This window comes from Haliotis rufescens, unplaced genomic scaffold (assembly GCF_023055435.1).
Source record: "Haliotis rufescens isolate VD_foot unplaced genomic scaffold, xgHalRufe1.0.p SCAF_18, whole genome shotgun sequence".
NCBI lineage: Eukaryota > Metazoa > Mollusca > Gastropoda > Lepetellida > Haliotidae > Haliotis > Haliotis rufescens.
In genome coordinates, this window is record NW_025963868.1 from 9695886 (window position 1) to 9721025 (window position 25140).

At 40.2% G+C, this 25140-nt stretch overlaps 1 protein-coding gene across 3 annotated transcripts in view; it reads left to right on the forward strand.

Annotated features, from left to right (window-relative positions):
* Window positions 1–2503: 2503 nt before the first annotated feature.
* The window catches only part of LOC124120179 (sortilin-related receptor-like), a 63507-nt gene continuing 40870 nt past the window's right edge, over window positions 2504–25140 (forward strand). For 2 of the 3 annotated variants that reach the window (XM_048398191.1, XM_048398192.1), the window contains exons 1-9: window positions 2504–2773; window positions 8629–8853; window positions 9863–10027; window positions 11313–11380; window positions 12472–12661; window positions 13778–13873; window positions 14693–14862; window positions 15655–15847; window positions 18182–18211. In XM_048398191.1, the coding sequence (XP_048254148.1) occupies window positions 2513–2773; window positions 8629–8853; window positions 9863–10027; window positions 11313–11380; window positions 12472–12661; window positions 13778–13873; window positions 14693–14862; window positions 15655–15847; window positions 18182–18211 (1398 nt within the window). In that variant the 5' untranslated portion in view covers window positions 2504–2512. The remainder of the gene's footprint in view (window positions 2774–8628; window positions 8854–9862; window positions 10028–11312; window positions 11381–12471; window positions 12662–13777; window positions 13874–14692; window positions 14863–15654; window positions 15848–18181; window positions 18212–25140) is intronic. The other variant, XM_048398193.1, reaches the window with a different exon arrangement.

Below are 25140 nucleotides of genomic sequence, written 5' to 3' on the forward strand. Positions count from 1 at the left end.
AAGCTGTCAGTGATATTGTATCACCCCTCCACCAAAACGTACCCACTCACTCACTCACCCACACACAAACCGATCAACTCACTCACTCACTCAACCGTAGTGCTCTCTGCATGCGTCTGACAACATCCAAAATGCGATCCCGCACTAAAGTTCTATATATAGGCCTGTAGGTTGCAGGTCTTATCTATGAAGCTGTCAGTGATATTGTATCACCCCTCCACCAAAACGTACCCACTCACTCACTCACCCACACACAAACCCATCAACTCACTCACTCACTCAATCGTAGTGCTCTCTGCATGCGTCTGACAACATCCAAAATGCGATCCCGTACTCTTAAAACTGTATGATCAAGTTCTGTATATAGGCATGTAGGTTGATTACAGGTCTTATCTATGAAGCTGTCAGTGATATTGTATCACCCCTCCACCAAAACGTACCCACTCACTCACTCACCCACACACAAACCGATCAACTCACTCACTCACTCAACCGTAGTGCTCTCTGCATGCGTCTGACAACATCCAAAATGCGATCCCGCACTAAAGTTCTATATATAGGCCTGTAGGTTGCAGGTCTTATCTATGAAGCTGTCAGTGATATTGTATCACCCCTCCACCAAAACGTACCCACTCACTCACTCACCCACACACAAACCCATCAACTCACTCACTCACTCAATCGTAGTGCTCTCTGCATGCGTCTGACAACATCCAAAATGCGATCCCGTACTCTTAAAACTGTATGATCAAGTTCTGTATATAGGCATGTAGGTTGATTACAGGTCTTATCTATGAAGCTGTCAGTGATATTGTATCACCCCTCCACCAAAACGTACCCACTCACTCACTCACCCACACACAAACCGATCAACTCACTCACTCACTCAACCGTAGTGCTCTCTGCATGCGTCTGACAACATCCAAAATGCGATCCCGCACTAAAGTTCTATATATAGGCCTGTAGGTTGCAGGTCTTATCTATGAAGCTGTCAGTGATATTGTATCACCCCTCCACCAAAACGTACCCACTCACTCACTCACCCACACACAAACCCATCAACTCACTCACTCACTCAATCGTAGTGCTCTCTGCATGCGTCTGACAACATCCAAAATGCGATCCCGTACTCTTAAAACTGTATGATCAAGTTCTGTATATAGGCATGTAGGTTGATTACAGGTCTTATCTATGAAGCTGTCAGTGATATTGTATCACCCCTCCACCAAAACGTACCCACTCACTCACTCACCCACACACAAACCGATCAACTCACTCACTCACTCAACCGTAGTGCTCTCTGCATGCGTCTGACAACATCCAAAATGCGATCCCGCACTAAAGTTCTATATATAGGCCTGTAGGTTGCAGGTCTTATCTATGAAGCTGTCAGTGATATTGTATCACCCCTCCACCAAAACGTACCCACTCACTCACTCACCCACACACAAACCCATCAACTCACTCACTCACTCAATCGTAGTGCTCTCTGCATGCGTCTGACAACATCCAAAATGCGATCCCGTACTCTTAAAACTGTATGATCAAGTTCTGTATATAGGCATGTAGGTTGATTACAGGTCTTATCTATGAAGCTGTCAGTGATATTGTATCACCCCTCCACCAAAACGTACCCACTCACTCACTCACCCACACACAAACCGATCAACTCACTCACTCACTCAACCGTAGTGCTCTCTGCATGCGTCTGACAACATCCAAAATGCGATCCCGCACTAAAGTTCTATATATAGGCCTGTAGGTTGCAGGTCTTATCTATGAAGCTGTCAGTGATATTGTATCAACCCTCCACCAAAACGTACTACGGATGAGATAGATATATGTTACATAATTCATTATCAAAATGTTGCACATTCCATTATATCTGTATATATACAAATTGCTGTCAGTGAAAATAAAATATATCTAGCATATGTCCCTTTATGCGCATCAACATAAAATTTTCTTCGAATGATCCTTACATCTCAGGTCATGTTGGTTCAAGGAAAACCTTTTTATTTTTGGTGTCGGTTCAAACACGAACCCCTTCACACCTGGTCGGGCTCTTTGATGTTGACAATATGACGAGGTATAAATCGTTCACCAAAATACTGTTTTCCTGACGACTGCTAACAGTAGCGTCAGATGTAGCGAGGCAAGAGAATGTTAATTTGGGAATTTTATGGATTTTATAAAAAGCAACTCCTTTATCGGTTGTTACGGATTAATATTTTTTTCTAGCACTGCTACAGATGCACAATCCAAATACAAGTTGAACGTTCAGTTTATATAAATGACTATTTTGTTTTATTTTTTAAAATAATACATCTAAACCAACTCATTTGTTTTGGGTTTGCAAATGATATCGAATTGTGTCAACAGTGTACTTTTATTCTTACAACCGACAATAGCAGAGCTTGTGACATGTTTTTCAAGATGAGTAAAGAAGTACATATATGTATAGCTAGTTGGTTGGTTGTGCGGAAACTAGTTTCAAGAATCTAAGATAAACATGGCGGCGGCAGCAAGGATTTGGGCACCTGCCCTATTCTTGGTGTACAGTTTCTTACACAACAACTGTCACGCGACGAGATTCGGTCGGGTAGCAGACACACTTTTCTTCCCTCCTCTTTCCGAAGGCGAGAAAATGGGGCACAACATACAAGTATTAGAGTCAAAGGCTGAAGACGAGGTGGATCAACTCCTTCGTCGATACACCAGATCGGTACCAACGCAAAGTCCCGCGACTGGGGATGCACAAGAAACAAGCATAGTAGGCTTCTTATTATATTTTAATTACAACTACTAATGTCTGCGTTGTAAATATGTTGCTATTTAATTGACCAAATAGTTGTTCAGACGCTGAGCGCTTTGACGGTATGTTCTCTTTCCGCGTCAGTGGGTATTATAAATGGATCCCAACTACTTCCGTATTTGTGTTCGTTGAGCGATCTACCTGTGGTAACTGCGCAGTCGCAGCTGCCAACAATACATGTTACGTAATACTGGATACCGTTTATTGATAAGCTTTTGAACGACACTTCCCTGTATACAAATATTTTATTGATATGTAAGTAGCAGATTGCTGTGGACAAGTTATCAGCACATCATGGTTACACAAGGAGACTTCATTAAGCATGTTGAAGATAGAAGATACTGATATTTGAAGTGAATTTTGTGTTTTGAAATATAATAATAACTTATACAGACCATGAACCGTGTCATCATTGCAGCGTTAGAAATTGGCTCTAGTCCTATAGTCCTTGCCAAACTGCCCAATGGTAAAGGTATCATAAGGACTAAATTTGCCATTTTTAAGGATTTTGCTATATGTTATCATTATAAGGACTAGTGGACGAAAACTGTTATTTCAAACCCTGCATTGGGATTAATGATTTCATTTTCCACAAAACATCATATGCCTAAGCATGCCAAATAGCGTACTTTCGAACCATTATTGGTTTCAATCCAGGGCTTGTTTTCATGGGGGCAGTATGTCATCCTTTGGAAGTATTGTTTGTAAACAATAGCTGATAACCCCCTGAGCTTATTCGGTTCTGATCGCTGTATTCCTTGAGAAAAGTTTCTGGTCCAGTGATCACATCGCGGGTGTAGGCATATAATGTAACCTGACCTTTCTCTTGTTTGTTTTGTTGGTTTGTTGTTTAAAGCCGCACTCAGCTATATGACGGCGGTCTGTAAGTAATCGAGTCTGGACCAGACAATCCAGTGATTGATATCATGAGCATCGATTCACGCAATTGGTATACGATGACATGCATCAACCAAGTCAGCGAGCCTGACCACCAGATCCTGTTAGTCGCCTCTTACGACAAGCATAGTTGCCTTTTACGGCAACCATGGGTTGCTGAAGACCTATTCTACCCCTCTCTTGTTTGTAAACAAATACACTTATTTTGAAATAAGAACAGACAGGCCTAGTGGAAGGCTTTCGGTGCACTTTACAAATTGTTTTACATAATTATTAAGAAATATTACTTCAACTGCAACAGTGAGGTGCATGACAATATAGCTTTACACATCAAGTGACAATATCGCTAGCTCTCTGTAGGGCTTCGATGACAGCACATGGAGGACAAATACAAATATGGAAATAGTTTTTGACGTTCAGAATATTTTCTCATTTAAAGTTATGATTATTTAAATGTGTAACCTGTCGAAAGTGAAACACTTTACAAATTGTTTTACATACTTATTAAGAAATATTACTTCAACTGCAACAGTGAGGTGTATGACAATATAGCTTTACACATCAAAGTGACAATATCGCTAGCTCTCTGTAGGGCTTCAATGACAGCACATGGAGGACAAATACAAATATGGAAATAGTTTTTGACGTTCAGAATATTTTCTCAACAAAAGTTATGATTATTTAAATGTGTAACCTGTCGAAAGTGAAATAGATGAAAAACACATGCTATGCAGCACTTGCGTTGCTGGCTTCACCATGTTCACAGAGATCTATTGATTTCATGGTTAGAGAATTGATCCATTCGCGCTCGTGGCAACACACTCGGATATTATTTCATGCATGATTTAAAACTACACAGAACCATTGACGTACTGCCCCTTTAAGGAACTTGATTAACTTGCTCCAGGTGCACGTTGACATGAAAACCTAGCTGCACCAGACAGATCAAGTTGCACGCTGGTCCCGTGAAATTCAAAGTGCACATAATCTTGAAGTACCTACTTGTTTTATCATAACGTCCAACTCCCAAAAGCATCATAAATAACACATAACTCAGGGATTGTTGATGTAGTATGGTAAATAAAGCTTAGAGGTAGTGAATGTGTTCAAAGATTGATGTTGTTTGGACAAGTACGGTTCTGACATAGATTTGAAAGATTCTAACATGCACTTGGTGCATGTAGATATAAATATTAGGTTGTTTTTTTACAATAATAGGTTGCTATGGTGCTAAATCGTGCCCTGCACCCTGTTAAGTTTCTTTGGCTGATCTTGAATGTAATCCTGACAATACAGAGGTAAAAACTAACATTTTTAATCCACTCGTTGGGGGGCACGGGTGTCCCAGTCGTCTTAGGCGCCGTGATTCGCTGTGCAGAGTTGCGTCCCTTGGGCACGTCAGAAACCTATGATTGTGGGTTCGAATCCCGGTTCGCCCTGATTATGTTTCTAGGTTTGTCAGCACCATACCCGTGCCCGTGGGTTTCACCGAAGTGGTAAACGTCCGAGACCTGCATCACTTCGGGCTTTCCTCCCATATTAAGCTGAAAAGCCGCGATATAACTGGAATACTGTTAAAAGCGGCGTTAAACCCAACTCACTCACTCACTAATCCACTCATTCTTATAATCAACATATATAGCAAAACCCTCTAAAATGGCAAATTTCTACTAGTCCTTATGATACCTTAGCTATTGGGCAGTTTTGCAAGGACTGCAGGACTAGCGCCAAGTTCTAATGCTGCAATACTCTTCTTTTTTTTTAATAAAAAACAACAACCCACATCTGTTGTTTCACAATGCAAATAGGCTGGGACAGGTAACTAAGGTCGGGTGGGTACTGAGTATGACTCAAGTCCCCACAAGACTACCCACACCTGTGGTTAGTCATGTGATATATTGTTTAATGACAAGACCAATAAAACTACATGGTTGCGCTCCTGTTCACATTTCTTTCTGATTATGCACACTCTCCTGACTTTTATGTTTGAGTAAAGATAAGACTACAGTAAACATCAGTTTATACACGAACAGATTGTTTTATATGTGTATCTAAATCATTTTTGCCAGGGCTCTGGTAAAACAATCCATAATCAGGCATTTTGTATCCAACTTGAGATCGACAGCGGCTATCTGCGTTGGATAATGTAACAGAGAGTTGGGTACCTGGGTAGTAAATTTGGACCTGTCCCTAGTCCTTATTGCTTATGATATATGAATATATGGTTGGCACTCAGCAATATTCCAGCTACCGTAATCGATGTAATAAGCGCCCATGGCGCTCTCAAAATTAGAAATTGGGGGCTCTGTTTAGAAAAAATTTTTGAGTTGAAAGATCGTAAATTTCGTGGTTTATGATCATGGTGATGACAGCCTGAAATGTTTATATGCGACTGATATATTTTTCCAGGATTTAATTGCCCATAATTAAGGGTGCATATAACATACGAGTGCGTATTATACACAAATAAATAAGTCTTGTGTACATTAATCAATTAGAAGGGGTGGTAATTGAGATTGTTCACTAGCCAATAATATTAGCAAATATCGCTGTGGGCGCTTATAAGAGCAGGGAGCTTATTACGTCGAATACGGTATATATGAAGCCGGTCTGTAAATACTCTAGTCTGCAACAGACAATCCAGTGATTGACATCATGAGCATCGGTCTACACTATTGGGGTACGATGGTGTGCATCAACATGATCAACCAAGTCAGCAAGCCTGACCACATGATCCTGTTTACGTTTCCAATTCCTTTTATGTGAAGTTTTCATGAATAAACTCGTTCCGTTGAAAGTTTATTACCAAAGAATAATAAAGTATACTTAGTAAGGTTGTTTAACCTATTACTTAAACAAATCTTCATATTCACTAAGCATGATTAAATGTATGCCCTTAAGAATGTTCAGGCATATGTCAAAACGTTTTTTCAAAATGAGAAAGGTTTCGCTCACGATTTCCTATTACATATGTTTTCCTTGCCACAAAGTGGGGCGGGGGATACAGGAATTGAGTTTGTCCTTCCGATCCTCCGTCCTTCTGTCTTTCCGTCCGCCCTTTTGTCGTTCCATCTGTTCGCTCCTCAAAGGGGACACAGTTTAGAGTTAGAGAAGTTCAATTTTACACACTGCTATTTATGGTCATGATCTAAAAAAATTGGTGTCTTAAATTCATTTTTTTACAGAGTTATGGCCCTTGCTCAATGCTTTTCAACTGAGTGCGTGAAAAGGGGACAAGTTTTCTCAGAGACTACTGACGTTTCATGAATTAAAGTTTGCATGCTTACCTAAGAGATACTGGTCAAGACTGAATTAAAAAATTGGTGCTGTAAACTATTATTTAACACAGTTATTGCCCTTGCTCTGTGCTTTCCAACTTAACATGCTTTCTGCAATGGGAACAACTTTTCTAAGAAACTACTGACGTTACATGAATAAAACTTTGCATGCTTTTTTATGAGATTCTTGTCAAGACTGTGTCAGAAAATTGGTCTTGGAATTCATATTTTCCAGAGTTACTTCCCTTGCTACATGTTTTTAGATTTTGCGCATACAGAGTTACGGCCCTTGATCTGTGATTTTAAAAAGTACACAGTGTCTGCAATGGGGGCAAGTTTTCTAAAACTATTGAAGTTAGCTTATCTAAGACTAAGAGATACTTATCAAGACTGAGTTCGAGAATTGGTGTCATTAATTATTTTTCCCGGAGAAGGGGCCTTTTGGGTGTATCAATTTCACGTTTAATTATTTTTCTGGTGACATGAAGCATCCCTAGTGCCTATCTCTTCTTTTTGTGACTCTTTTTTTATAGTAAAAATTGGCCCCCAAAATGGGGAAAATAGTTATTTTGTTCAAGAGGGGTATACAAAGTATGTGATCTCTACTACCAGTTGTCGGACTTTCATTTAGTGAAGGGGGCACGGATGGCCCAGTCGTCTAAGGCGCCGCGATTCGCTGTGCAGAGTTGCGTCCCTTGGGCACGCCAGAAACCTATGATTGTGGGTTCGAATCCCGGTTCGCCCCGATTATGTTTCTAGGTTTGTCAGCACCATACCCGTGCTCGTGGGTTTCACCGAAGTGGTAAACGTCTGAGACCTGCATCACTTCGGGCTTTCCTCCCACATTAAGCTGACACGCCGTGATATAACTGGAATACTGTTAAAAGCAGCGTTAAACCCAACTCACTCACTCACTCATTTAGTGAAAGCCTCGGTGGCTCAGTGGGTTAGATTGCTGACTTTGTGTGCTGGGGATTAGGTACCTCATTCTGGCAGTGTGGGTTCGAATCCCGGACAGACTCGACCAAAAAAAGTACTAGAATCTGTACTTAAATAAGAAAGTGTTATCCCAAATACAACATTTGGAATATAATTCATCATGTTCTTTGTACATTGTTGAAGATAATTAGTTTTGTTGAAACCAATGTGGAATACCTCTAAATATAAGAACAGAAGAACCTTTGTATGGAGATTTCCAGTTCCTGAAAATACCATGCATTTCTACTGATTTGCCTGCCAAGGCATCTTGTTTCAACAGCTTGCCCAACACACCAAGTCTTCCAATCAGACCTGTGAAGATTCCGGGGTAAAATAGGTCTTCAGCAACCCATGCTTGCTGTAAAAAGCGACTATGCTTGTCGTAAAAGGCGACTAACAGGATCTGGTGGTCAGGCTTGCTGACTTGGTTGAAGCATGTCATCGTATCCCAATTGTGTGGATCAATGCTCATGATGTCCATCACTGGATTGTCTGGTCCAGACTCGATTATTTACAGACCGCCGTCATATAGCTGGAATATTGCTGAGTGCGGCGTTAAACAACAAACAAACACAAACAAAATCCTTTCAAACTGGAATCATGATAAGGCTTGCATTGTGTCATATTCTAAAGGTTAGATGAATGTTTTTGTACTTTCAGTTTGATCTCCATGACAACCACACAACGCTGGTCGTCCACTGGGCAGGGGAGCGCAGTAAAGTCATCATTGCGTTGGCGAGGAATGGACTTGGCACCTCAGGAAGTAGAGTGTTTGTATCAAGGGATTATGGGAAGAACTTCAGCGACATCAGCAGCCTGATGATGCATGACGGGAAGAAGGCTGAGATCACTCACTACTATAACACTCCATCACACAACAGTCACGTAAGTACAGTGAAAACAACTTTCTGAGATGAATGCGGACAGCCTCCGTGGTCTCCGAGCATCCGCCCGGAGAGCGGAAGGTCCGGGGTTCGATCCCCGGCCACGTCATACCAAAAGACGCTAAAAGATGGTACTTGTTGTTACCCTGTCTGGCGCTCGGCATTAAGGGGCTAAAACAAGGACTGGTCGGCTCAGAGTCAGTATACTGTGTCTGAGTGGGGTATTCATGTTAAACTGTGGCATGGTATCTCAGTGAGCTAGCACTTTAAAACGGCATCAGTCCAGACTAGTACAAGCAGACACATGAATGCGGCCGCAGTGGCAGAGATGCCAACAATTACAATCGCCGTCATATAGCTGGAATATTGCTGAGTGCGGCATTAAACAACAAATGCTTTAATTGGCCAATAGAATGCGGACTGCCTCCGTTGTCTCAGAGCATCCGCCCAGAGAGCGGAAGGTCCGGGGATCGATCCCCGGCCACATCATACATAAATACGTTAAAAGATGGTACTTGTTGTTACCCTGTCTGGCGCTCAGCATTAACACGATTAAGGGGCTAAAACAAAGACAGGTCGGCTCGGAGTCAGTATGCTGTGTCTGAGTAGGGTATTCATGTTAAACTGCAGCATGGTATCTCAGTGAGCTAGCACTATAAATCAGCATCAGTCCAGACTAGTACAAGCATGAATGCAGCCACAGTGGCCACAGTGGCAGAGATGCCAATCACAATCGCCGTCAACTTACGTTGGTCGTAAGAGTCAAATGGATTTGTAGTCAGGCTTGTTGACTTGGACATCGATATCAATGCATGTTATCGTATCCCATCTGGGTAGATCGATGCTCAGGATGTCTAGACTCGATTATCTACAGACCGCCACCATATAGCTGGAATATTGCTGAGTACGGCGTTAAACAACAAACCAACAAACGCTTTAATTGGCCAATCTAATGTGGTAGAGAGTTCCGCTGTTATCAAGCTAATGGTTCCTATATGTCTCTGTTCCAGTACATCTTCACGGACATAGAGGACCGATGCATATTCACCACCAGGGACTATGCCAGGTCATTCAGCACAATCTGTGGCTTGACCTTCAAACCTCGTCAGATCTCCATCAACAGTGTCAACCCAGACTTGGTTCTTGCCATGGACGAACAGAGCTCTACAAAAGAGGTGCGTGCAATAGACAAAACCAGTCAACTTGCCTAAGCATGATCAATACTGCCTTTTTTCTGTTGAATGGAAAACCACAAAATGATATTAGCACTACGGCTGTTGTAAGCCATTGTTAAAGTGTGGGAGTTATGGTCGTCTTTGTAATGATCTAGAACACAACAAAATGTCCTTTTTTATCCCCCCGACATATAATGACGGGGGGATATAGCCATCAGTATGTCCGTCCGTCCGTCCATCCGTCTGTCCGTCTGTAATCATTGTTTGTCCGGAGCATATTTCCTAAACCGTACAACCCAGCTTCACAAAACTTGGTACACTTACCAATCAGGCTCAGTAGTAGAGCCTTTTGCTATTAAGAGATTTTTAGAATTTTATATTTTTGTCGTTTCCATGGAAATATGATGAACTTAGAAATTTGAGGGTAGTGCTCTTGTCCGGACCATATTTCCCGAACCATACAACTTAGCTTCTCAAAAGATTTTACACCTATCAAGCAGGTTATGTAGTGGTGCCTTTGCTATAAACATATTTTTATTTTTTTTTATTTTTTAAATTTAAATTGAAAATTGATGAACTTAGGGTAATGTCCTCGTCTGGAGCATATCTTCTAAACCATGCGACAGAGATTCACCAAACTTTATGCACATATCAATCATGTTCACTAGTAGTGCAGTTTGTTATTTATAGATTTTAATCTTTTTAATTTGTAGCCCCTGACATATAATTCTAAGGTGTACTATTTACCGATATCATATACTATATATGATGTGAGTTACATAACATAGTACATTCTCTTTATGCCTTTGTGTCATGAGGCTACTACAGAGCTATTCATATGCGAATCTGCGAAGTTATTGTTATTACAATTTCATGAGATCATCAGAAAGCGAGCTACATGAACCAATATTTAATAACCTTCATTATATTTCTGGTTTTGGCATCAAGGAAAAAGCTTTCCTTGCCAATCTAAATACATCTGAAGGTACACACAGTTTACCGACATGCCACGTCGGGGGGATATGTCATCTTCGAATGACTCTTGTTTAAATCAGCTAGAAACGAATGTACATAAGTTTCTCTATTTCTCTTCTTTCCTTTCTGTCATTTAATTTATTAATTGTAAATAAGCATGCATGTAAATCTATGGGAGAGGGCGTTCCAAGTTGTGATAATTTGTGCCCAATCCTTTTCATGAGAACAAAATATGTTTAAACAAATAAACACAACGAAAAACCAATTTCTCCTCCCCTCATCCTGACATGTTTTCTGGTGTGTGTTTCAGCTGTACCTGTCACAGGACTTCGGGTTTACCTGGCGTAGAGTTGGCGATAATGTGAAATCCTTCTACTGGTGAGTGCCACTTAACACAGAGTTACCTCCCTTTGGTGTTCCAGGATCCTATGAGGTTTATACCCCAGATTGGTCCTGCTTATTTTTCTAGGTTGATTTTTCTAGGTTCATTATCTTTCACCTGCATTTCCAAGTGGTAAGGGGGCGGTCGGGTAGCCTAGTGGTTAAAGCGTTCGCTCGTCACGTCGAAGACCCGGGTTTGATTCCTGACATGGGTACAATATGTGAAGCCCATTTCTGGTGTCCCCCGCTGTGATATTGCTGGAATATTGCTAAAAGCGGCGTAAAACCATACTCACTCACTCACTCACTCACTCACTCACTCACTCACTCACTCACTCACTCACTCACTCACTCACTCACTCACTCACTCACTCACTCACTCACTCACTCACTCCAAGTGGTATACATCCAAGACCTGCATCAGTTTGGGCTTTCCTCCACATGAATACGACTAGCAGTGATGAGGCTGATATTGTTCATGATGGCTGTAAACAAAACTCACTTACTTGTTGGGACTGCTTCCGTGGTCTAGTGGTATAGCATCCGCCCAGAGAGCGGGGTTCGATCCCTGTCACGTCATACCAAAAGACGCTAAAAGATGGTACTTGTTGTTACCCTGTCTGGCACTCAGCATTAAAGGGCTAAAATAGGGACTGGTTGGTTTGGAGTCAGTGTACTGTGTCAGAGTGGGGTATTCATGTTAAACTACTCAGGCTAGCACTATAAAATCTATATTAGTACAAGCAGCCACACAACACACAAAGACACACACAGACACACACAGACACACACAGACACACGCACACACACACACACACACACACACACACACACGCACACACACACACACACACACACACACACACACACACACACACACACCAGCGTTAGAAATTGGCACTAGTCCTGTAGTCCTTGCCAAACTGCCCAATAGTTAAGGTATTATAAGGACTAGTAGATATTTGCCATTTTTAAAGGTTTTGCAATATGTTATCATTATAAGGACTAGTGGACTAAATATGTTAGTTTCTACCCCTGCGCACGCACGCACGCACGCATCACTTACGTGTTGACTCTTGTGGTTCCAGGGGAGTGCTACCTTACGACACAGCAGCGACCATCTATGTGGAAGAGGAGCGGCCCCAAGGATTTGTTATGTTAGACGTTGTATACAAGAGCACAGATCTGTTCCGGACATCAGCCAATAAGAAGACTCTCATTTCAGACGTGAAGGACTTTGAAGTCCGAGGGAAATACATGTTTGCTACAAAAAACGTGGTGAGTCATGCTAGCTGATTAAATCTCCCCTTTGGCTAAAAAAATAATAGTCTTGGTTCTTAAGTCTGCCGCATGTTTCATTTTTATTTCCATTTAAAATTGTTAAAAAAATACTGACACTATAAAAATGCAATCCAATGTAGCACGCAGTTATGGTCATGGCGGCAATAGGAGTTTGTATGCTTGTTTATGTAGGGAGGCCCTTTCCCAGGTTGATGGTACACCACTGTTTATTTGGTTACATATTAATTGGAACAAGCAAAAATAAACAAAAAACTACTGCCTGCCCGCACTTTATTTTCAAAAGCCATTGCCTGAGAACCAATGCTTTTATTTTCCTAAGCCTTCAGTATTTGGTGTAAGAATTTGTTTCCAGCAAACTCTGTTGATCCTAAGAAGTGATGATGTAATTGGTGACTTGTTTCATATGGAGTCATCATCGTACCATGGATCTTTGCTCAAACACTGGATTGTCTGGTCCACACTCAATTATTTACAGGCCCTCAGTTTTACTTTTTTTTTAAAGGATATTTTTCAGTCGCAGTTTCAAGACCTGCAAATGTTTTCTCTGAAAGGGATAAACTTTTTATATTGTTTCTTCTACAGCACGTATTTGATCAAACAATTTTGTAAAAACATGTCTAAAACCTACGAATTCCTTTAGGGTCATATTTTTCTTTTCCTTGAAATTTCAAGACTTTTTGTTGAAATTTCAAGATGTTATGTTGAAATTTCAAGATACTAAGATCATGAAGATAGGATCTTAAATTTCAACAGAGCATCTTAAATTCCAACTTAGTACATGTATCTTGAAATTGGAAGATAATAAGTTGAGATTTAAGGTTATAATATTGAAATTTCATCTCATTATCTTCAAATTTCAACTTCGAATGTATCTTGAAATTTCCAATTAGTATCTTGAAATTTCAACTTTGTATGTATCTTGAAATTTCCAATTAGTATCTTGAAATTTCAACATAACAACTTGAAATTTCAAGACAAAAATAAAACAAAAACAAATGGCCCTAAAAGGCTTCGGTAAAAAAAGCCAATGTATTTTTCCCCGGTATTTTCTTGAGCAAATTGATTAAAGAGAGATCCCTGTGCATGTTACAGCGACTGCTTGGAGCAACCGAGTCGTACACCCAACTGTGGGTGTCATCGGACAGAGGGCCCTTCCTCAAGGCGGAGTTCCCCTCACCCCACAACCATGTAAGTATCGGAACGGTAAAATAAACACTGCCCCGTAGGGATTCCGGGATAACATAGGTCCGCAACAACTTATGCTTTTTGTAGTGAGTGAGTGGATGGTTTTACACCGCTTTTAGCAATATTCCAGCTATATCATGGCAGGGGACACCAGAAATGGGCTTCACACATTGTACCCGTGTGGGAAATCAAACCCGGGTCTTCGTTGTGACGAGTGAACGCTTTAACCACTAGGCTACCCGACCGCCCCCATGTTTGTTGAAAGAGGCGACTAAATGGATCGGTTGGTGACTTGGCTTCATGTCATCGGCATGCATCTAAATCACTGGTTTATCTGGTCCAGTTATCATTTATTAACAGGCTGTGTCATATAGCTGGAGTATTACCGAACGTGACATTAAACAACAAACAATGTGGCTGAAGATGCTTGATCATCAGGACATTACCAGTAAGCTTTGCTAGTGACTATATGGATCAGTTGATTGAACTCGGCTTATCACGTCAGGGGCGGTCGGGTGGCCTAGTGGTTAAAGCGTTCGCTCTTCACGCCGAAGACCCAGGTTCCATTCCTGACATGGGTACAATGTGTGAAGCCCATTTCTGGTGACAAGGGGTAAATTCTGAACAGAGTATTCTGCATTTTGTCCAGTGATTGTTGTAATCTTCTGGAATATAACAGACTATATAAAACACAGGGCAGTTCAATCAGGGTCTTTATTTCTGAATATTGCTGAGTGCAGCGTTAGACAACAAACAAATAAAGACTGTAAGTGAGTGAGTGACTGACTCTGACTGACTCTTGTTGACTCTGACTTTTTGCAGGAGTATTACATCGCGGATGCTTCAGAGGATCAGGTGATGGTGTGTGTTTACCACAACAGCAGTGCCACCAACCTCTACATCTCTGAGGTGAAGGGCTTCCGGTTCTCGCTGTCACTGGAGAGAGTCGTCTACTACAACCCGAAGGGAGCTAACAAAGACACATGGCTCAGGTCCGTATCTCGGCTTGTCAACACTTTGTGAATGGTTATCTAAACTATAGTTCTTGTAGGACAGTCTTATGATCGTGGGTTGAATCCCATATTCTCTTTTTTTATGTTTGTGAGAATATGTCGCCCGTTTACTTGAATCCCAGATTCACTTTGATTATTTTTGTCAGAATCCTATGTTCATTTACTTGAATCCCAGATTCAATTTGATTATTTTTGTCAGAATCCGATGTTGGTTTGCTTGAATCCAAGATTCAATTTAATTATTTTTGTCAGGATCCTATGTTCATTTGCTTGAATCCAAGATTCCATTTGATTATTTTTGTCAGTATCCGATGTTCGTTACAGAATCCGATGATCGTTCGCTTAATTTTTTTTGGTCAGAATCCAATGTCCATTGACTTGAATCCCAGATTCACTTTGATTATTTTTGTCAGAATGCGATGAATCCCACATTATAATCACTGATCTGTCAGGGTCTTGGGTGGCCCAGTCATCTAAACGCCTCAATTCTCTGAGGCTTGCATCCCTTAGGCGTTACAGAAGCATATGATCGTGGGTTCGAATCCCAGATTTGCTCTCTTAATGTTTCTAGGTTTGTCCGCACCATGCCCGTTCCCTTCAGTTTCAACAAAGTCCTAAACGTCTAGACCTGATTCATTTTCTTGCCACTTTAAGCTGCATACGGTGATACAACTGAAATACTCACTCACTCACTCACTCACTCACTCACTCACTCACTCACTCACTCACTCACTCACTCACTCACTCACTCACTCACTCACTCTTTTCCAGGTACTACACAAACGAGACATTTGCTGACATTCATCGAGTTGATGGCATGCGAGGTATCTTCATAGCGTCCCAGCTCCTTACAGCAGCTCTTGACATAGACCAGCAGCGGAGCTTGATCACCTTCGACAAGGGCGGCGAATGGCAGCTCATCCGAGCACCGGCCGACGGGGACCGAGATGCCAACTGCTCCCAGGTGAACAAGTCTTGATTGTTATCGACACCTGTAGGGATTCATGGTTAGAATAGGTCCCCGGAAACATATCCTTGTCATCAGAGGCGACTGAATGAATCAGAGTAGTCCTTATAATTAATCACCTGGACACAGATTGATCTGGGTTACCGTATTCAACGTAATAATCGCCCAGGGCACTCTCAAAATTAGAAATAGGGGGCTCTTATTAGATTATTATTTTAGTGGGAAAAAAACAGAGTTAAAAGATAAATTTCGTGGTTTATGCTGACAGCCTGAAATGTTAATGTACGACAGATATATTTTCCAGAATTTAATTGCCCATAATTAAGGGTGCATATAACACATGAGTGCGTATTATACGCGAATAAATAAGTCTTGTGTACATTGATCAATCGGAAGGGGTGCTAATCAGGATTGTTCATTGGCCAATATATTAGCAAATATCGCCGTGGGTGCTTATTAGAGCGGGGCGCTTATCACGTGTAATACGGTAATTAGTTTTGAGAACAGGGACACTCAGTAGTAATATGAATTGCGAAACCCATTGCCAAATTATTTGCAGTGAAAAAGTCAAATTGTGTATCTGACCTTAATTGGAACTCTTTCCACACCGACTAGGGCACAGGAAGCCCAGTCATCTAAGGGCTGCAATTCGCTGTGCAGAGTTGCATCCCTTGGGTACGCCAGTCACCTTTGATTGTTGGTCGGAATCCTGGTTCAAAGTGGCAGCTCACTCACTTGCTCACTCACTGACACACTGTGATAGTACTGAAATCTGTTCACAAAAGAATTTTAACCTAATTCACTCGCTACACTGAGAAGGTATGATTGTTTCCAGTGAGTGTGAAAGCTTTCTTCTTGGTTTAAAATGGGGCGACCGGGTAGCCTAGTGGTTAAAGCGTTCACTCTTCACGCCGAAGACCCGGGTTCAAATCCTGACATGGGTACAATGTGTGAAGCCCATTTCTGGTGTCCCCCGCCGTGATATTGCTGGAATATTGCTAAAAGCGGCGTAAAACCAAACTCACTCACTCACTCACTCACTCACTCACTCACTCACTTGGTTTGAAATCAGTGTTGGAAATTAAGCATGAACATCAAGGGGTCATTGGTACATACATATGGGCCCTCGATTCAAATGCTTTAAAAGGATATATTTAGGTCTGCTCAGAGGCTCCAAGTCTGCAGCAATTGTCCAGAAAATTCCAGAATTGGAAATCATGTCCTACTCCGCAGTTAGGACTAATTATGCTGATGTGATGACTTGGTGGAGAGACCCGTGAAGATTCCGGGGTAGAATAGGTCTTCAGCAACCCATGCTTGCCTTAAAAGGTGACTCTGCTTGTCGTAAAAAGTGACTATGCTTGTCGTAAAAGACAACTAACGGGATCGGGTGGTCGGGCTCACTAACTTGGTAGATGCATGTCATCGATCCCAATTGCTTGGATCGATGCTCATGATATCAATCACTTGATTGTCTGGTCCAGACTCGATTATTTACAGACCGCCGTCATATAGCTGGAATATTGCTGAGTGCGGCGTAAAACAACAAACCAACAACAACAACAACAACAACTTGGTGGATATGCTTTGTGTTCCACTGACAACAGGACCAAAACACAAGAAGCATTGGTCACCACTCGCCCCTTTCTGTAACCTGTAAGAAAACTCGTCCCCCTACCGATGAGTGTTATCATGGTTATGTGCGAAAACACGACAAACCAATCAGAACGCGCGTATGATTTCAAGTTCTTCGTCAAAGAATCCCTCAGAAATTATTTTTGATTTTACATCTGTCTTGCATCTAAAAATATACTTAAGACACAGTTACATGTGTTCAATCATACTGTATAATTCCGCACGTCCCGATATGCCTTAAATTGCATCTGAAATATATATATATAATATGGGGAAATATATGTTAACCACGACGCAACGAGTTGACAATTGTTTTAGGTATGCCCGTTTGCGTTAAGACGGAACCCGGCCGTAAAAATGGCCATGAGAGGGGCACGAGTCGCTATTCGTCTTGTCCCGGAATAACACGAGTCTGTCACGAATGAAGAAGAAGCTTACTTAAAGTTTACTTTATTGCATGAACGCAATATTAATATACCTCCGAACATGAGGAAGATCCCAATTTTGAACAAAATAATGATTGTATTCCCAATTTGACAAACCTCAATGATCCCCTAATTTGACCCCCCTGATTATTAATCATCACCTTATGGTAACCATGGTAACAGTTCCAGATCATGTGGAATCATTCATCACCTAACGCTCATATTTATCATGAACTAATACAATATTTCTTACTTTTGTTTAACCGGTCAGGCTAAAGTAACACCTTGGTCGTCCAGAGAGGTAAATGTCATCTGTTACTGATGTTGTTTGTGTTGGGTTCTCAGTTCCCTGTGTGGTTTCGTTATGCTGCAGTGTGTATACCTGAATGATTGTGTTCCTTTAAGAATCGACTTCCATATGTTTTGCGTTTACGGAGGTATAAACGTGAAAACTGGTGTGCTTACTGTGTAAATCAGGCTAAAAAAAATAATAGTCTTGCTTCTCAGGCACCGCCCGCATCATTATAGAGTTCGCAACACGTTTCATTTTTATTTCCTGGGCCCTTTCCCAGGTTTATTAAACACAATTGTTTATTTGTTTGGTTACACAGCTGTTTGTTTGGTTACACAGCTGTTTATTTGGTTACACAGCTGTTTATTTGGTTACACAGCTGTTTATTTAGTTACACAGCTGTTTATTTGGTTACACAGCTGTTTATTTGGTTACATACTAATTTGAACACACACCCCCAAAGAAAGACCACTGCCTGCTGGCACTGTATTTTCAAAAGCCATTGCCTGAGAACCAATTCTTTTATTTTCTTAGCCTTATCCTGGTTCATATTTAGCATTAAGTTGATTTATGGAAATTAATGGAATAAGTTTACGATAAGATAAGATAGCACTTTGTTATCCAGGAGGCTATAAGAGCTACATCACACAAGGTCGCGGGTAATTGATAAACACATATATAGTTAAATCATATCACAAACGTAAGTAGACCCGTGAAGATTCCGGGGTAGAATAGGTCTTCAGCAACCCATGCTTGCCGTAAAAGGTGACCATGCTTGTCGTAAAAGGCGACTAACGGGATCGGGTGGTCAGGCTCGCTGACTTGGTTGACGCATGTCATCGATCCCAATTGCGTGGATTGATGCTCATGATATTAATCACTGGATTGTCTGGTCAAGACTTGATTATTTACAGATCGCTGTCATATAGCTGGAATATTGCTGAGTGCGGCGTTAAACAACAAACCAACCAACCAACAAACGTAATTATCATTAAATGCAGCACAAGCTAATGAATACTCAACAATTATTTATGACAAATCTTATTATAGAACTTGGTACAGACTCTAACTTGGAATGAATAAATCGTCTCGGATGTATCACAATATTTTGATGTATTGATAAGATTAATTATTTGGTATGTGAATCGCTAAGTAATACCTTTGTACACCTTTAATTTAATGCTAAATATGACCCAGGCTGATCCTAACCCTTCTGCCTTCTCACTCTGTCCGTCGTAACCATGGTAATCTTAACCATGTCGGTGACTTATTAATTCAGTATCGATAATCATAAATTTGTAGTGATACTGTATCAACTTTCATCAATTACGATGACTCCTGTGGCATGTCTAAAAAATGTTGCAGTATACTACTAAAACAAAGTTAAGGGCCATCGGACAGCTGTAGTCATATGAAAGAATTGGGTGGTACTTAACTTTTATCCCCCGGCACATGGTATAACAGGGTGGGGGGTGATTTGTTTGTGTAGTGCATGACGAATATTGTACTTCTGTTTGAATCTGGGTAGTGTTTTGGTGATGCATTGAAAACAGAGGTCCACTCTTTTCTGTTGTGTCGCTGCATGTTCCCTTACTTATTTCCTTGAGTATATCTGTTTTGCAGCTTTCATTCAATCATCCTTTCCATAATAAACAACAAACAGTCGGACCCTGGTATCTCGAACCTAGCTGGAACTTGCAGCCGTAGAAACGAACAGTTTCAGTCCCCTAGTCCGTATAATGACAACATATAGCAAAACCCTTAAAGGGGAAGTGTACACGCAAAAATCACTTTTTTTCTTTTTCTAAACAAAACGCAATTTTAGAATTAGTTAGTATCTGTGTTTGAAAATATACACTCATTTTTTTCACAGTGAAAGTAGGAAGCTCATAATAGTGTGAAAATGATATGTCGTTATGAGGCCTTCGTTTTTCGAGCTAAACAGGCCTGAGTTATCCCCCTTAGATTATGACGTAATTGGTGCCAATTCAACTGGGTCCCTGTCTATTCTGAACGTAAAAGATATCAAGTACAAGTTTGCGGTAAAACAACATGGCCTACGACACACTCCGGCGCAGTGGTGACTCAGCATAACACTATGCTGGCTGGCATCTGAGACGCTAGAATCACACACCTGTACCTACACCACGTGAAGCGGCTCTAACAAAGCATGATGACGTCATAATGTTTATCAATTGGCACCAATGACATCATATTGCAAGGGGCATAAGCCATGGTGTTTTTGTTATGGAAATAGAACACTTGGTAAATGTGAAAAATAGAAATCGTTTTAATGCAAAACATATGTTAATTAATTGTGATATTTTAATATTTTTGTCTATGACATTTCTAGGTTAACACTTTTATTGTGGAAAAAGTACCAGAAAATTAGGTTCATTTCCGGGTGAACTTGCCCTTTAAAGAAGGTCAAATTTCTACTAGTCCTTATGATACCTTAACTATTGGGCTGTTTGGCAAAGACTCAGGACTAGTGCCAATTTCAAAGGCTGCCTTGTTGTAACTTTGACATATAACGAAGCGTGGACAAGCAGATAGGTCAAGAAACAGTTAAATAGATTCATAGCTCTACGACTGCATCCACGGGTAATTAAGAACACAACACGTGTATGCCATGACAAACTGAAATGTATCTTGTCAGCAATGATTGATAACTTTTGTGATAGCTTGTAGTTACTACACAGTCCGGTTAGGCTTGAAATAACAGGGTGCGACTGTTTTTACTGGAATAATGCTCTAATGAAATAACAGGGTCCGACTGTTTTTACTGGAATATTGCTCTAATGAAATAACAGGGTCCGACTGTTTTTACTGGAATAATGCTCTAATGAAATAACAGGGTTCGACTGTTTTTACTGGAATAATGCTCTAATGAAATAACAGGGTCCGACTGTTTTTACTGGAATAATGCTCTAATGAAATAACAGGGTCCGACTGTTTTTACTGGAATATTGCTCTAATGAAATAACAGGGTCCGACTGTTTTTACTGGAATAATGCTCTAATGAAATAACAGGGTGCGACTGTTTTTACTGGAATAATGCTCTAATGAAATAACAGGGTGCGACTGTTTTTACTGGAATAATGCTCTAATGAAATAACAGGGTCCGACTGTTTTTACTGGAATAATGCTCTAATGAAATAACAGGGTCCGACTGTTTTTACTGGAATATTGCTCTAATGAAATAACAGGGTCCGACTGTTTTTACTGGAATAATGCTCTAATGAAATAACAGGGTCCGACTGTTTTTACTGGAATAATGCTCTAATGAAATAACAGGGTCCGACTGTTTTTACTGGAATAATGCTCTAATGAAATAACAGGGTCCGACTGTTTTTACTGGAATAATGCTCTATTGAAATAACAGGGTCCGACTGTTTTTACTGGAATAATGCTCTAATGAAATAACAGGGTGCGACTGTTTTTACTGGAATAATGCTCTAATGAAATAACAGGGTGCGACTGTTTTTACTGGAATAATGCTCTAATGAAATAACAGGGTGCGACTGTTTTTACTGGAATAATGCTCTAATGAAATAACAGGGTCCGACTGTTTTTACTGGAATAATGCTCTAATGAAATAACAGGGTGCGACTGTTTTTACTGGAATAATGCTCTAATGAAATAACAGGGTCCGACTGTTTTTACTGGAATAATGCTCTAATGAAATAACAGGGTCCGACTGTTTTTACTGGAATAATGCTCTAATGAAATAACAGGGTCCGACTGTTTTTACTGGAATAATGCTCTAATGAAATAACAGGGTCCGACTGTTTTTACTGGAATATTGCTCTAATGAAATAACAGGGTCCGACTGTTTTTACTGGAATAATGCTCTAATGAAATAACAGGGTCCGACTGTTTTTACTGGAATAATGCTCTAATGAAATAACAGGGTCCGACTGTTTTTACTGGAATAATGCTCTAATGAAATAACAGGGTCCGACTGTTTTTACTGGAATATTGCTCTAATGAAATAACAGGGTCCGACTGTTTTTACTGGAATATTGCTCTAATGAAATAACAGGGTTCGACTGTTTTTACTGGAATATTGCTCTAATGAAATAACAGGGTGCGACTGTTTTTACTGGAATAATGCTCTAATGAAATAACAGGGTGCGACTGTTTTTACTGGAATAATGCTCTAATGAAATAACAGGGTGCGACTGTTTTTACTGGAATAATGCTCTAATGAAATAACAGGGTCCGACTGTTTTTACTGGAATAATGCTCTAATGAAATAACAGGGTCCGACTGTTTTTACTGGAATAATGCTCTAATGAAATAACAGGGTCCGACTGTTTTTACTGGAATAATGCTCTAATGAAATAACAGGGTCCGACTGTTTTTACTGGAATAATGCTCTAATGAAATAACAGGGTCCGACTGTTTTTACTGGAATATTGCTCTAATGAAATAACAGGGTCCGACTGTTTTTACTGGAATAATGCTCTAATGAAATAACAGGGTCCGACTGTTTTTACTGGAATAATGCTCTAATGAAATAACAGGGTCCGACTGTTTTTACTGGAATAATGCTCTAATGAAATAACAGGGTCCGACTGTTTTTACTGGAATATTGCTCTAATGAAATAACAGGGTCCGACTGTTTTTACTGGAATAATGCTCTAATGAAATAACAGGGTCCGACTGTTTTTACTGGAATATTGCTCTAATGAAATAACAGGGTCTGACTGTTTTTACTGGAATAATGCTCTAATGAAATAACAGGGTCCGACTGTTTTTACTGGAATAATGCTCTAATGAAATAACAGGGTCCGACTGTTTTTACTGGAATAATGCTCTAATGAAATAACAGGGTCCGACTGTTTTTACTGGAATATTGCTCTAATGAAATAACAGGGTCCGACTGTTTTTACTGGAATAATGCTCTAATGAAATAACAGGGTCCGACTGTTTTTACTGGAATATTGCTCTAATGAAATAACAGGGTCCGACTGTTTTTACTGGAATATTGCTCTAATGAAATAACAGGGTCCGACTGTTTTTACTGGAATATTGCTCTAATGAAATAACAGGGTCCGACTGTTTTTACTGGAATAATGCTCTAATGAAATAACAGGGTCCGACTGTTTTTACTGGAATATTGCTCTAATGAAATAACAGGGTCCGACTGTTTTTACTGGAATATTGCTCTAATGAAATAACAGGGTCCGACTGTTTTTACTGGAATAATGCTCTAATGAAATAACAGGGTCCGACTGTTTTTACTGGAATATTGCTCTAATGAAATAACAGGGTCCGACTGTTTTTACTGGAATATTGCTCTAATGAAATAACAGGGTCCGACTGTTTTTACTGGAATAATGCTCTAATGAAATAACAGGGTCCGACTGTTTTTACTGGAATAATGCTCTAATGAAATAACAGGGTCCGACTGTTTTTACTGGAATAATGCTCTAATGAAATAACAGGGTGCGACTGTTTTTACTGGAATAATGCTCTAATGAAATAACAGGGTGCGACTGTTTTTACTGGAATATTGCTCTAATGAAATAACAGGGTCCGACTGTTTTTACTGGAATAATGCTCTAATGAAATAACAGGGTGCGACTGTTTTTACTGGAATAATGCTCTAATGAAATAACAGGGTCCGACTGTTTTTACTGGAATAATGCTCTAATGAAATAACAGGGTCCGACTGTTTTTACTGGAATAATGCTCTAATGAAATAACAGGGTCCGACTGTTTTTACTGGAATAATGCTCTAATGAAATAACAGGGTCCGACTGTTTTTACTGGAATAATGCTCTAATGAAATAACAGGGTGCGACTGTTTTTACTGGAATAATGCTCTAATGAAATAACAGGGTGCGACTGTTTTTACTGGAATAATGCTCTAATGAAATAACAGGGTCCGACTGTTTTTACTGGAATATTGCTCTAATGAAATAACAGGGTGCGACTGTTTTTACTGGAATAATGCTCTAATGAAATAACAGGGTCCGACTGTTTTTACTGGAATAATGCTCTAATGAAATAACAGGGTCCGACTGTTTTTACTGGAATAATGCTCTAATGAAATAACAGGGTCCGACTGTTTTTACTGGAATAATGCTCTAATGAAATAACAGGGTCCGACTGTTTTTACTGGAATAATGCTCTAATGAAATAACAGGGTTCGACTGTTTTTACTGGAATAATGCTCTAATGAAATAACAGGGTGCGACTGTTTTTACTGGAATAATGCTCTAATGAAATAACAGGGTCCGACTGTTTTTACTGGAATAATGCTCTAATGAAATAACAGGGTCCGACTGTTTTTACTGGAATAATGCTCTAATGAAATAACAGGGTCCGACTGTTTTTACTGGAATAATGCTCTAATGAAATAACAGGGTCCGACTGTTTTTACTGGAATAATGCTCTAATGAAATAACAGGGTTTCGACTGTTTTTACTGGAATATTGCTCTAATGAAATAACAGGGGTTCGACTGTTTTTACTGGAATAATGCTCTAATGAAATAACAGGGTTTCGACTGTTTTTACTGGAATATTGCTCTAATGAAATAACAGGGGTTCGACTGTTTTTACTGGAATAATGCTCTAATGAAATAACAGGGTCCGACTGTTTTTACTGGAATAATGCTCTAATGAAATAACAGGGTCCGACTGTTTTTACTGGAATAATGCTCTAATGAAATAACAGGGTCCGACTGTTTTTACTGGAATAATGCTCTAATGAAATAACAGGGTTCGACTGTTTTTACTGGAATAATGCTCTAATGAAATAACAGGGTCCGACTGTTTTTACTGGAATAATGCTCTAATGAAATAACAGGGTCCGACTGTTTTTACTGGAATAATGCTCTAATGAAATAACAGGGTTTCGACTGTTTTTACTGGAATAATGCTCTAATGAAATAACAGGGTTTCGACTGTTTTTACTGGAATATTG